Raw genomic sequence first — 14,764 nt, forward strand, 5'->3', positions numbered from 1 at the left:
GTGTAGGCGGAGCTAGCTGAACCGGAGCTGTTTCATTCCTTCTTCTTTCTCTTCCGTTCTTCTCTTCCTGGAGCTTGGATTTCTTCACCGAGGTAAGGGAAGCTAGGATTCTTACTGGTTGATGGATTGAGTGAGTTAGAAACTCACGGATTGCTGGGATTTTCAAAGATTTTTAGTTGTTTGATGAAAACTCATTTTCGGGGTTTTGGGTGAAATTTGGGATTTTTGAGGATTGATTGAATGCATGTTGAAAAAGCTGGGATTTTTGTGTTATCTAATGAAAATGTGAAGTTTTGGACCGATTGCATGTGCTTGGGCTGTATGATTTGTGCAGGTTTTAAGAAATTTTCGAAGTTGGAGGGTTTATGGTTGAGAGCACGCCAGGCGCAGTTCTTGGCGCCGGGCGCGTGACCATCAGAGGGCTTCACTAGTCGAGCTCGCCGGGCGCAAGTGGTGTGCGTCGGGCGAGCTGGAGGATGGATGCCCCTGGATGGCTCGTGCCGGTTGTGGTTGGACCACGCTGGGCGCGTTATCAGTTAGTGAACCACTTTGTTGTGATTCTGGTGTGGGGCAGGGCGTGACTTCGTCTCGCCGAGCGTGGAGACTCCTTGGGAGTCTCTGCCAGAGGTGGCACCGGGCGCAATTGGTACTACGCTGGGCGCGTTTTAGCCCTGGTACTCTCTGGTTGGGCCATGCCAGGCGCAACCATGAGGGTGCCGGGCGCGGATGTGTATTTGTTGTTATATGCTGAGGTTAGTTGATAGATGTTGTTATAAGCAGAACTGAGCTGAAATTGATGAATATTGTTGTGCTGTTAATGCTGAATTATAATATTACTATGCTATAAGTTATTTAAGTTGTGCTGTGAATCATTAAGCTATGTTGTATATTATTAAGCTGTGTCGTATGCTGTTATTGATGTTATTATTATGTTGTGCTGCATGCTGATATGAGCTGTTGTAGGCCGTAAGGCTGAGCTGTTGATCACTAAGACTAGAGGAGATGTTTTCAAAATTTCTCATCCCATTGTGTGGATTGAGGTAGCTGTGGTGCTCTTAGAGCCCAATTTGTTGAAAACCCTCCCTGGGAAACTGCCCCTTGGAGTGGTCACTGTGTTGTTCTCCTCTAAGTACTTAGTTGGTCCCGTGTACGGGCAAGGTCGAGGCACACGTGTATAAAGCAACCACGGTATAGGGGCAAGGTCGAGCTATACCGATTATAAAGCGACCACGGTATAGGGGCAAGGTCGAGCTATACCGCTTATAAGCGACCAAATCTAGCTGATATGCGTGACGACGCATTGTTTGTTTATTGCGGTTATTGTTGAATGATGTGAGCTGTATATGTGTTGTTGTATGTTGATTTTGTTGAACTAGATTGATGTGCTGATAGTTGTAGTTGTTTACCATTCATGTATTCTTATATATGTATGTTGATTCTTTTCACTAGCTTACCCTTTGTTGTTTTCATGTGGTTTGGACTGCAATGATCATACTATGTATGGGAGCAGAGCATGGTTAGGTTGGTGAGTTGAGACAGGTCTGCAGCTGGCAGATGGAACTTATTCTTCTTGATGATTTTGCTGTTTTAGCTTTTAGTATAGCATTGCTGGGTGTATTTTGTATACTCTGATTCTTAGCCTTACATTGGACCTTGTATATATATTTTAGTTGTTTATATATATATATATACATGCTCTTTTCTGTATAGTGTTATTTTGTTGTGCTGTGTGTAGCGACCAGTCGGGTTGTTACATTATACAAAGAAACTTAATGTTTAATTTTGTAAAACGATTATCCAACTCTTGAATTTATCAATTAATCACTTAATCATAAAATAATTCAACTTAAAAAGGATGTAGATTATAAACTTATTTCATTTTGCCTTTTGACCGGTCGTATTCTTTATATTTGAAAAGGATCATTCTTATTTAGAAACTTTAATATGCATACAAAGTTCTTGGACATGTTACCCACATTTTAATTAACTATAAAGTATTTATGAATTAAAATTATTGATTTAGATACAAGTGAAAATCGAATCAAATATTGTATAAAGATATTTTATGAAATATTACAACAAATGTTCGAAATAACAAAATTATAAACTTTCAAGTTTGATGCAATGGTGGTGCAAATGCAACGGTTCTTGAACTTTACCACATTAATTTAGTCACAATTTAATTACTCATGTTTCATGGAATCACACAAGAAATTGAAACATGGAACTTGGGTGCAATATAAGTAACAAGATAAACCTGTATCACGTAACAATAAATTTTTATTATGACTACAAAAATTATATGGCTTAATCGTATAGTTTGTCACTAATGTTTTAAAATTTTACAAATTTTATTATCTAATTATTTTATTTACACATTATCACAAATTTTTAAAATTATGTTCACTTTGTCATTCTATTAATTAACTATTTTGACACTTTAATTGATCACAGTAACGTGGTGTGAATTGATAATTTAAATATGGATGAATGACAAAGAAATTAAATTGCACATTTTCTTTTGTATAATTTTAAATTTTCACATATTTTTCTCTCAACCTTTTTTTTCTCGCATATTTTACTCGGGTTTCAATTTTTCATTCATTTTACCGCCCCCTATATTATAATTAAGCTTTTTTCAATCAAAATCAAGAAACTTAAGAAAATATATATATCTAACCATACAATTTAATTTTACACAACAAAACAAAGAACATTTACGACTATCAACCCTTTGATTTTTAAATAAAATCATGAAATGTGTAAATTTAAAAAATAAAAAAAAAACAAATAAGATAGTATTTATAAAACACGACTTCTGTTTAGTATTTTCGTTAACACGACTTTTATTTTCTTCTTTAATGAAAGTAGTGTTTCTCATTAACACGAATTGTTTTTGTAAACAATTTTTTTATATTTTAAAAATGGAGAAGCCATGTATGTTCGATACGACTTGCCTCCATTCGTTTTTTTAACATTAAAATATATTTTTAACTAATTTATAATTTTGATCTCTTTATTTTCATGAATTTGTAATTTTTATTTTTCTATTTTAAAATAAAAATATTTAGTCTTACTATTTTTAAAAATACAAAATTTTAATGTTATCATTAATTTAATATTCATTGATCGATAAATTATGACTTTTTTTATGACCTATCATCAATTAAGTGATATGATATGTAAAAATAAAAATTAACAAATAATATATAATATATAGATTTTTATTTGTATATATTGTAACGAGTGATTGGTATTTATTTTTACTAAATGTTGTATCACTTAAATATAAATAAACGTTAAAATTTAATAATTAATAAATATTAATTTGACAAAAGTACAAAAGTTTTATAATTTTAAAATTAGATAAATTAAATGTCTCTGCTTTAAAATAAACGAACCAAAATTATAGATTGACAAAAATAAAGAGACTAATAATACAATTTAACCTATAATTTTTAATACAATTTTTTTTTATAAAAAAAATATCATGTTTTAATCGTGACTTCAATTATTTTTTTTAAAACGAAAGAATTCCATTCACAATTTTATATCCGCTAAACGGATATCACAGTTTTTTAAGAAGATAATTGTAAAAATAAAAAATAAATGACTTTAAAATATTTTAGCAATAATAATAAATTATTTGTCTTTTAACATGTATTATATGTGTTTTTATTTGATTTAAAACAAATTTATTAAAATCTCAAATATTACTCAAGCAATGATATTAATATATATGTTTTTATACAATATTCTTTGATTTACTGTATAAAATTAAATTTTTTATATATAATTATAATGTAGGTGCAAAATATGTGAAATTTTAGTTGATTAATTTTTTTTAAAATTTATTAAAATTTTACATATTTTACACCTACATTGTAATTAAGCATTTTTTTATTCGATATCATGATACATCAATAAATTTATATATACATTTATAACATTTAATTATATACAATAAATGATGATAAAGTGTATAAAATTTTTAAATTTAGGATAAAAAAAATGTGCAAATTAATATGACTGTCAATGTATTATATTAATGATCAACTAACATCATGTCAACTAATAGTGACAAAATGGTCAACTAGGTAACAAAATGAGTAAAATTTAAAAAGTTAAGTGACAAATATGCAAATTAAATAATAGTAAAAAAATTTGAAGAAAAAAACGTATGAGTAACAAAATGTGCAATCCGAGTCACAACTACATACATACTACACATAATTTATAATTTATTATTATAATTATATATAAGTATATTTATATACTAGGATGTTTGTTTCGAGTTATTAACTTTCATACCGGGAATGTTATTTCTAAAAGTATGACATTCTTAAGTATATTAAAAAATATGTTTAGCTAGTGATAGAAATATTTTTATGAAAGTCGATATAAAGGTGATTTAAGGTCAGCGGTAGGGGTAGGGGTTGATTCACGCTTAAGCAAGGTCAGGGGTTCGAATCGTGCCTTGTGTATGCAGCCGCGTTAAATCTTGGGGCCAGCTATCCCACCCTTTGAGGTGCCTCCAACGTAGCGAGGAGATTAGTTATTGCTGTCGGCGGTGGATACTCCAGGGACGAACTCAAAAAAAAAATCTTTAATTGACATATCATGAGAATCAACTTACCTACCTTCTTTTTTGGGAATAAAAATATGAGAATATGAAAGTAATATCATTCCTAGAAATGTTTTATACTCTAGAATAAAATTTATAACCTTGTAATAAAATAGAAAAACACATTCCCTACCCATGTATTTTTTAGAACATCATAAAATAGCTTGAAACAAACACTTCCTTGAAATTTAATGAAAAACTATCAAAATTCAAAAATGACTAAACTTAACAAAAGCCAGGTTAGGCCTAAAAAAAATCAAAGAATAGAGACGATTTGCTCGACTTAATGGGCTAAGCAAAAATACGTTAGATAAGTTATTTAATTACCCAAAACCTTATCAGACCTATTTAACCTAGTACTTTTTTATCTATACAATTTAAACCTAAATAAGAAAAATAGAATAAACCAATGGACTGGTACGAGGAAAAACAAATTGGTGGCCATTTAGAATTCAAGCTAATTCATGTCAACTTTTTATGTGTTGGCCCGTCATGCTGAGCCCATTTAACACCTTTAGTTGTTGGGGTAAAAAATTTACATTATTAACGAATTAAAAGTATTATTAATATAATTTTAAGTTAATTATCATAAAAGCCAACAAACTTATAACATATAATTTGTGCCAGTGTAAAATTACTTTACACTCTAATAGCATAGCCTATTTCTCCATGTATTTATATATAAGCATGGATGACACGTGTATATATGTACACGTATGTAAATGGTTACCAATATGTATACATGTATGTATGAGTACAAATATGAGGCGAAATAAGTACAAAAATACTAGTACTCTTATATCAATCAAACTGAGTAATTAAGGAAAAAATAAATAGGCCATTTGACAGCCATGGTTCAAGGAAAAAAAAAAAAACTACAATAACATCTGAAAGATCATTTGACTAACTACTTCATTACCACATGCATGCAACCAAAGCAGGCCTCGGGGTCCTGATCACTAAACAGCGAAAAGTCCCACCAAGGACTCTGCATTTTTCAGTAGTGATCATATCCACTATGATAAAGATATCATAGGGGGGAAAACACCATAATCTCTGGGACAGTATTTGACAAAGACTATGATTGAATAAACTTTCTTCGTAAACACCTCTACGAGAGTAAAATAGAAACGAAAAATAAAATAAATATTTTTACAAGTTAAAATTAATTTATATATAATCTATGTGTAGAAACTTTTCTCCTATTAACTATTCGAAATCTTATTTTTCCCTTGTGCATAAAGCAATTTTAACTTACGAAAAAACTAATTTTTATTTTCATCCTTATTTTTCTTTTATTTTTCTCTCCTATAAGTGCCCCTGGAAAATCTAATCTAAACATATCCAAAGTTCTAAACATATGCTGAAAATTCAAATTACCTTGCCACATCAGCTCAACCACCGCTAACAATAGTGGGTCAAAAGGAAAACAAGACGCTCCATGTTCCTAAGTCCTAACACTATGAAACATGATACTAGAATATAAAGTAATTCACCCTGTACAGAAAGTAAATCATCATTGGAAGAATAAAGCATGAGTTCAAAATAAAATTATTTGGGACGCCTTTTCGTTATATCCCTAATCACCTGTTCAATTCACCGATTTGCATGACCGCATAATAACCATTCCAACCTATGAGATCAAACAATCATAATGACCCGGATCTCCTAGACCTAGAAATCAGAGGCAATGAGCACTCTAAATTTGCCTTTTGTACAGTCTAAAAAAAACTATAACAAGGAACGTCACCATATCAATCTATAGATGAGATGAACTGCTATTATACTCTGCCAATTAAATTATAAAATGCTCTGGCATAGCAACAAAACCAGCCATGCAAGATCACTGGCATACTATTTGCAGATGTGCAGCTCTTTCCTCATTTCTGTAGTTCGATTTTGAATTTACCTTCTTGCGTTTGCTATCCTCCTATCCCTCCGTCGTCTTCTAGACCTTCCTAACAATAACCTCTGGAGTCCACGCCCAGAGACAGCAGCAGAACCTGTAGATGCAACACTCTGCAAACCAATACGATCAACATCGAAAGAATCAGCAGCACGGTCCTGATTATACATAATGTTTGGCAAAAAGCGGCCAGTTCTCCCCAAACCAATGGACCTGACTGAGAAGAAATCATCCTCTATATATTCCTCATGAGAATCATAATCATCATCGTCACTATAAAAGGCATGGTCATTTGGCTCCAGCACATAATCCCCCAGTACCACAGCCCCTGGTGATGAAGATAAAATTGTGCTAATCACATCATTCCGTTCTCTTTCACATTCAAATCTCTTCCATTTTTCTTCTCTTATTGGGTCCACTTCTCGTGGCCGTGCAAATGGATGCTTACACCTAACATGTTTCCTAAGCTCCTTGTAATTCCCTACAAAGGAGCAATCATCTTGCATGCAACTTCTTTTCTTGGCATTCAGAGACTTTCGTGCTGCTTCAACCACTGTCCAACCTTTCACCTGCCGGCGACAAAGGGGGCAAAGAAGCTGAGGAACTTCAGCATTGTCTTTAGATTCACCTGTGCTTAAATCAAAATTTGAATTGTTTGCTTCTAGCGGCAAATTTTGAACAGATGTTTCTTTAGTATACGCCTTTTTGTATTGTTCAAAACAGTTTGAATAGCGATTACTAGTAGCACACATGTAAGGGCGACAACCCTTGTCATAAGATGAACATAGGAGAAGGATAGCATTATGGGGGACCTCCATACAGACTGAGCAGGTTGAATCATCCCAATCTTGCTTTTCTGATGCTTTAGAAGAGCTCTTCTTTACATCAACAACTTTCAGATTTTTTCTTGCACAAGACAAAAGACAAGGGGTTGCCCTCTGACCTCGAGATTGAGACTTGCACCGCAGCTTTCCAACTTTAGCCATTTACAAACTGAACCTAAAACTGATCAAGTAGAGACAATTATCCATAGTGGGTCCTTTAAAGGATAGAAATTCTAGCACAATAAATTAACATGAAGGTCATTTCAAACATAACAAATCAAATGTCTAAAGTAGAGTTTGACTTGATATCATTTATATGATTTTGCAGAAATTTTTAACAAAACCAATAAAGGTCTTGGCAACAAAGGCATGTATATAGATCACAGTGATCCAATCATTCTCCAAAGCTTTTGCAGTTACATCTATGGCACAAATGGTAGCATTAAGTCAATATTAAATGAAGCATATGTTTAAATAACAAGTAGAGACACAATATTGGACCAATTTGTTTAAAATAAAATAAAATAAAATAAAGTGTTTTTTTTCAAAAGTGTTTTTTTAAGAATTAAGATGCAAAGAGGAGTTGCTTCTTGAAAAAAAAAAAAAAAGCAGAAAACTTTTTTTTCTTCTAAAAAACCAGTTTAAACAGACATGACAAAAAAGTTAAAAAAAAAAAAACTTGAACAAACAGGTCCGTTATGTCACCCCTGCTAACATAAATTAGCACTAATCATGTGATTCATAGATAAACTAATAGAGGGCATAAAATCCCAAGAAAATTCTATCATAGGCTCCTCACCATACCGCACCATACATTTTTTTAATATACCTCACAATATTTAAACACAACATAATATACAAGTCTAATACAAAACAGCAAACAGAACTTTATCTTGCAGAAAATTGGAAAAAAAACACAACATAATATATATTTTGCTTGTTGGCTGGGAAGCGAAGAAAGAACGAAAGCACGCCAGTGGGTGTCTTTCGCATGTTACCATTCCAGAGGTGAAAGTACACTTTCTTTATTCTTTATTAAATTTCTGGCATAAGAGGGCTTTTCTCTTAGCTCTTTTAGCGGAATAAGAGCTGTTGGGTTGGTAAGATTATAATATAGGTCAGAAAGAATCAAATGTCCCTAGTATCAGGAAAGAGGGTGCACATTCATAGGCCAATCTGTTTTCTTGCCCGTTCCCAGGAAAGGTATGAAAGACGCCTATACTTCAGGCAAGGAGCGCATACACACACACACAATGCAATGTGAAATTCAGGAGCCATAAAATAAATATTAAAGAGGAAAAATCGCCTAATAAGTACCATCATGCAAAGATTGAGTAACAAGTACGATCACTATAAAAGACAACAAATAAAAAGCAGACAAAAGGTTTGTAAAACCAATCCATCTATATCAGTCCTATTACATATTAGCTGAATATCCCATGGAAATGAAATCCGAAACGAAACACACAATACAAAGCTAGATCAATAAACCACTCAATCATTTCCCATCTTGAAATATGTACCCAAGCTTCCAGACATCAGTCTTGATCTAATATATTCAATTCCATCTAGGATAGACCACTGTGACTTTGATGTCCCATTGAATTTCACTCAGTTCTGTCTTTACATGTTTCTGTTCTTTATATGTCTTGATTTTATGCATTCAAGTTGCCTTCTTATTATTGCAGTACATCAAATGAATAAAAAATTCAAATACATAAAACAAGCACCATATTGTAGAGCACTGTAATGAAAAACTTAGAAATGCATAAAGAGAAAACTGTAATTATTGGTGGATCCATCATCCTTCAGAAGAGGAAAGATAGAAAACATACTCTCTTTTTTTCATCTCTTCAAAACTCATCTGCATGTTTCTCAGCCTAATAAAAACAATATGAATAACCTTTGCAGAAAGTTCTTGCAGCATGTAAGGTAAATCACCACATATAAATCGATTGCATACTTTAGATACACTTCTGACTTTTCAATATAATGATTTTAAATATTCTTTATTTGCAACACTTGATATATCTAGTGCTCATTCCCATAAGATTAGGGTTTCCTTACAATCCACACAACAATTTTAACGGTGACACACTACTCAAGATGTCCTTTACAGCATTAGACTATGCACGACTAGACAATCATTATTAACTATATGATAACTAATTAATCGAAACAGTCCACAAAAGCAATGTGAATTGAAATGATATCAATGAAACATAAATAATAAGTTATCAATTGCTTAAAAAAAATAATCTATCATGACAAAATAGTTAATCATTCTTAATCAGACAATCGTGACTAATGCTAGAAAAAAAAAAATTAATCTCCATCCAATAATATCAATTGCAGATCTTGGAAATAAGAGGAGAGCCAATAATCTATCTGACATATACAGTGGATAGCATTATGGGGTTAAGTCAAATAGCAGTTGAAATATATTATTATCAATTATATTATATGTATAAAAAATTAAGTTGTATGCTAATAAAAATAAGATGCATAAAAATTGGCATAGTATTAACTCAGTTACGGAGACTCATTGGAGATGACAAAACAACACAGGGACGCATGTTGCAACCACAACACCCATAGTGGCCTCGATAGTGGACAAAGTCACAATTGCAGATCTGAGAAATTCCGTAATGCAACAGAACTACAGCACCACAATAACTCCTATTTAACAATGTCTACATCAAAACTAACATTCACGAGTATTTTCTAAGCATGATGAAGTCTTAGAAGAATAAAAGAACATCATGAATTGCAAAGGCTCCTTCATTACAAAAACCAGGACAAATGGATTATAATACTGATATATGAATCCAAAAAATTTACCTTCTGAAAGGGGTAGAGTCTAAGTAGTCAATCTAGATAGCGGCACAGAGAGGCCACTATTGCAAAGTCTGGAAAACACTGAAAAATAGAAAAATACACAACTAAAGTGTAGAGACATGGTCATGGCTGAGACGGTGCCATGGTGAATAGAAACAAGTGGTCTGAGAAATAGGAGAAAAACTGACCAGAAGAACTGAGAAAAAATAGAAGAAAGGTTAACAACTGAGAGGGAAGTGAGAGCTTAAAAACTAGGTCAAGTCAGTTCATGTAAGTGGGGCAATTTGGAAAACATCCACGTTTAATTAAAAACAGGGCCAACAGTATTAATAGGGGCAGTTTGGTAATATGCTTATAGTGGAACACAAAAAATAAAATTTAATAGGGGACTGAAACCAAAAAGTTTTAACAAATTAACCCCTCCCCCCCTCCCCAAACAAATAAAAAATACCAAAACAGTACAAAACAGGGATAATTTCAGTTTTAACCCCAACAATGGAAATTGCAGCTGCTTAATGTGCAGGCACCATTATTCCTTTGCAAAACATGGTTGCACCCTTCATGACCCTAAACCCACATCGCACTCAGGTTTTGCAAAGCACCCAACCAATGCGCAAATCACCGCTAAAGCGGCAAAATTGACTACCTAGGATAGAATGCAAATAGTCTGGCACAACCTGCTTTATAATCTCTTGGCCCAAGTCTATCCTATAAATTTGTTACAAGTTAAAAGACTGCATGCTATCGGGCCTATCACACTAGAAACTGTTAAAACAACAAAACATATTGCATTTAGTAACCATTAAAACCAACTAAAGTAAGAAACATTAAGCTTTAGGCTTTAAAATAATGATATAATGTTAATGTTATTTATTAAATATTAATATTTCTATTAAAAGTAATATTATTTATTAACAGATCAGCTGTCAATCCTGGTAGACCTTTCTAAAAGCCTGCAATATGATCTACTTAACTAAACAGGCTATTTAAATATCGTGATCTTGACCTTTTTGCTAAACAAGACTCTTAGAATTTGGCCCCAGGGCCTACCTTGACCCCATAAAATTAGATTGTAAGGTAAGGATTGTCCAAGCTTTATTTATATCATATTTCTAGTCAATGTAGGACTAAACACCACCCTTGAGGTTGCAACTAAGGAAAACCCCAAAGAGGCCTCAATTAAGACAACATTCAAAACAGAAAGTCACACCTAGGTGTATTGGCTCGACACATGGCAAATGCAAATGGCCCAAATAACAGTTATAGAATAGATTCTAATACCATCTTAGGATTTGGGCTTAAAACCTAACTTAACATCACAAAACTAGCTTGTAAGGTGGGGATTATCCAAGCTTTATAAGTCATTTCTCCAGTCGATGTAGGAATAAACATCACCTTGAGGTACAACTATGGCAGACCCCACAAAGACTGCAACTAAGACAACTGCCAAAGACACCATAACTAAAGGGGGCTAAGGGTGACCATGATTAAGATGACTTTTCAACACTCTCCCTTACTCCCAGTATTACCAACTTGGAGTGTGGCAATACAGGTGCCCCAACAATGGATCTAAGATAAACACCAATACCATCTTACAATTAAGGTTTACCTAACTTAACTCCACAAAACCAGTTCGTAAGTGAGCATTTCCCAAACTTTATAAGTTTTATTTAAGTCATATCATCAATCGATGTGAGACTAAGTACCACCCTTTATGTTGCAAGCAAACTAGCCCCAAAAGAGGTCGCAATTAAGGTGGGCTAGGGGTGACTGCAATCAAGGCAGGCTAAGAGTGACTACAATTAAGACAAGTTAGGGGTGGCAGAAATTAAGACAGGCTAGGAATGGCTGCAATTAAGACGACTTTCTAAAAAAGACATGTCAAGCGACAAGGGTATAACAAGGGTAAAACAATTATCATAAGAATCTAACATGCAGTCTTGAAGCAACTACAACATATAAAATATCAGAAAAACACAACTTTGATGACAAAACATTTTTATTTCAGACACGTCACCAGTAAAATATAAAAATATAGCCAAGTGAATTCGGTATCATCCAGTAATGCCATAAGTTGTGTCCTGCCATACCTGATTCCTATATAGTAAATAGCATCTTAAAAAGAAGGGCTGAAATAAGGTGGTTTGCTTTGCACGAAACAAAACACCTCTTGATTTGGACTTTGAAGTCTCTCTCAATGGAGAGAATCATTAAAAAAAAATCACATTTAAGTAAACAGATAATAAGCAAATTGGTAGCTACTGCACACATTCTCAATGTAGTGCTCGATAGCAAACAGTCCACAAAAAATAAGCCACGTGTTATCCATTCAATCTCAACGTACACATTTGGATTTCAAAGTACAGCATCGCAAAAGTAAATAAAAAAAAAATTTAAAAAGGAGAACCCGAATCACTCAACGTCAACAATTCAACATAAAATTTTCAATTGTTTTCACCACTTTCTCACAAAATGGTAGTATCTGGAATCCTCAGTTTAGGAGGTCAACTGATGAAAGACAATATCACATCTAACAGATGCACAGGCATTAAGTAATCTTCCATTTCCACAGTTAAAGGGGAAACGAGAATATCCACTTGTTGTCTAAGGCAACATGATACCAAACTTCAGTATCTAAGAAAGAGTAAACTCATAATATCCATCAATAACACATTTGCCTCTAAGAACAAACAAATCACAGCACACATACATGCCATAACAACAGCCAAGTGAGGTGAGGACATGATCCAAATCCAACCAATTGGAACTGTTGATATTTTATTTGAATTACTTAGCAGCACAGAGTGAAGTTTCAAAAATACATCTACGCACGGAATTCTCGATTATAAGACGGAAGCAGCCACTTCTGCCACAGTAGGGAAATGCGGAGCGAGAATGAGAGACGAAGTTACTAAAAATGGTTCAATACCATGACACGCTGGCGGAATTCAAGATCGTAAAACGATTCGAGTCCAAGGAGAATGCGGAAGCGGAATGAAGCGATCATAATCCATAAATCGAGACATGACATTAAACGAAACTTCGTAAAACCACATGCAGATGCAAAAACATTGTCAAGATTGCGTAGAAACGATACAGAGAAATAAGCAAAACGTGAAAGGAGAGGCATCAGAGAGTGAAAAACCCTCGGAAGAGGGAAGGATTGAAGAAGGAGGAATACCTGGAACTGGAATTCTTGAAGAAGCGGTTGAGAGGAGTCGTTTGGTTGAAACGGAGAAAATGAAGGGAATCGGAGCGTGCGTCCGATCTTCGCGCTCACGTTCTCCAAAATCCGTAAAAAAAAAATTAAAAAAGGCTGGCAGAGGTGACGTGTTCCGGTACTGCAACACCTAACCTACACAATGCTGCTTTCTTCTCGCTTCTTCATTTTTTATAACGCCATCAAAATTAACACACAGGTGTTGTGTTATGTGGGCTCACGAGCCTAGTTATCACGATGGTAACTTGCCATACGGGGCCCATTTACCTTTCCTCAAAAGCCCATTCACTCTTTCCTCTACCACCATTCACTCTTTCCTCAAAAGTATTTTGTCTTTGAGTTTTATTGTAATACCTAGAGTAAAAAAAATTATACTATATCGATCAGAAACCATCCTTAAAAGTATTTTTTAAATAGTTGCTATAATAATCGATAAAATTAACATATAGTCAATTAAATTAAATATACTATAAGCAATAGTTTCCTTTTATTAAATAACTAGTACTTTAATTTGTGTAATATGTAAATTAAATATTTATTATATATAATTAAATAATAAATTATATTTTAGATTTATATATAACTAAATAATAAATTATATATAAATATTTGAATATATAAATTATATTTCAGATTTATAATAAAAAATTACATTATAACATAATATTATTTTTTATTCATCGATAATTTATTTTAAACTATAAATTTAATTTATAAATAATTATGGTAAATAAAAATTGAATTAGATAAGAAGTTTAAAAAATTTTCTTAAAAGTTTTCTTGCTGAAGAAAAGTCCCTAAAAAAATTCATGTTTAATATATAAGGATTGATAAAAAAAAAAAAAAAAAAAAGATATTAAAAAAAATCAAATGCTTTCATCACTTTTTTATGAATTTTAATTGATAGAGGATTTCAATTGAGTAATATAGTTTAATGATAATGTGTTTGGATGTAAAATTTTAATAAAGTAATTTAATTTTTTAAAGAATTTTAAATGCTTTGATGTAAAATGATTTTTTTGGATGAAAAATTTATAAAAAATTTGAAAGTTAAGCATTTGTAAAATTCCTTAATGATATAAAATTTTAAATTCTCTCAAAAAGATAAGAATTTAAAATTTTTCTTTCTCTTTTTCATCCCACCTTCCTCTCATCTCTTTCAAAGTTGACATAAAAATATGAATAATTTTTTTTAATTATTGAATATTCAAAATCATTTTAAAATTATTAAATATTATCTAATAAAATTATTAGTTTTATAAAATTAATATTTATAAAATTTGACTAATATTTAATTTTATAGAATTTAATCTTGAAAATTTAGTTTTATCTACGTTGAAAAATAAATTGTT

General features: G+C 32.5%; 1 protein-coding gene across 2 annotated transcripts; it reads right to left on the reverse strand.

Annotated features, from left to right (window-relative positions):
- Positions 1-6,124: 6,124 nt before the first annotated feature.
- Positions 6,125-13,596, reverse strand: LOC109787971 (uncharacterized). 2 transcript variants are annotated; one of them, XM_083077078.1, is made up of 3 exons: positions 13,374-13,596; positions 13,122-13,232; positions 6,125-7,535 (listed from the first exon to the last, which is right to left on the reverse strand). In XM_083077078.1, the coding sequence occupies exon 3, from the start codon at positions 7,514-7,516 to the stop codon at positions 6,530-6,532; it is 987 nt and encodes a 328-aa protein (XP_082933204.1). In that variant the 5' UTR covers positions 7,517-7,535; positions 13,122-13,232; positions 13,374-13,596; the 3' UTR covers positions 6,125-6,529. The 2 variants fall into 2 exon arrangements, with proteins under 2 accessions (XP_082933204.1, XP_020202175.1); XM_020346586.3 differs by lacking the exon at positions 13,122-13,232 and having other exon boundaries at positions 13,374-13,595.
- Between the last annotated feature and the right edge of the window lie 1,168 nt (positions 13,597-14,764).

Source organism: Cajanus cajan, chromosome 6 (genome assembly GCF_000230855.2).
Source record: "Cajanus cajan strain Asha chromosome 6, NIPB_CcT2T_4, whole genome shotgun sequence".
Lineage (NCBI taxonomy): Eukaryota > Viridiplantae > Streptophyta > Magnoliopsida > Fabales > Fabaceae > Cajanus > Cajanus cajan.

Coding starts and splice junctions, on each gene's coding strand:
- LOC109787971 (XM_083077078.1), bottom strand. CDS start 7,516: ATGGCTAAAGTTGGAAAGCTGCGGTGCAAGTCTCAATCTCGAGGTCAG.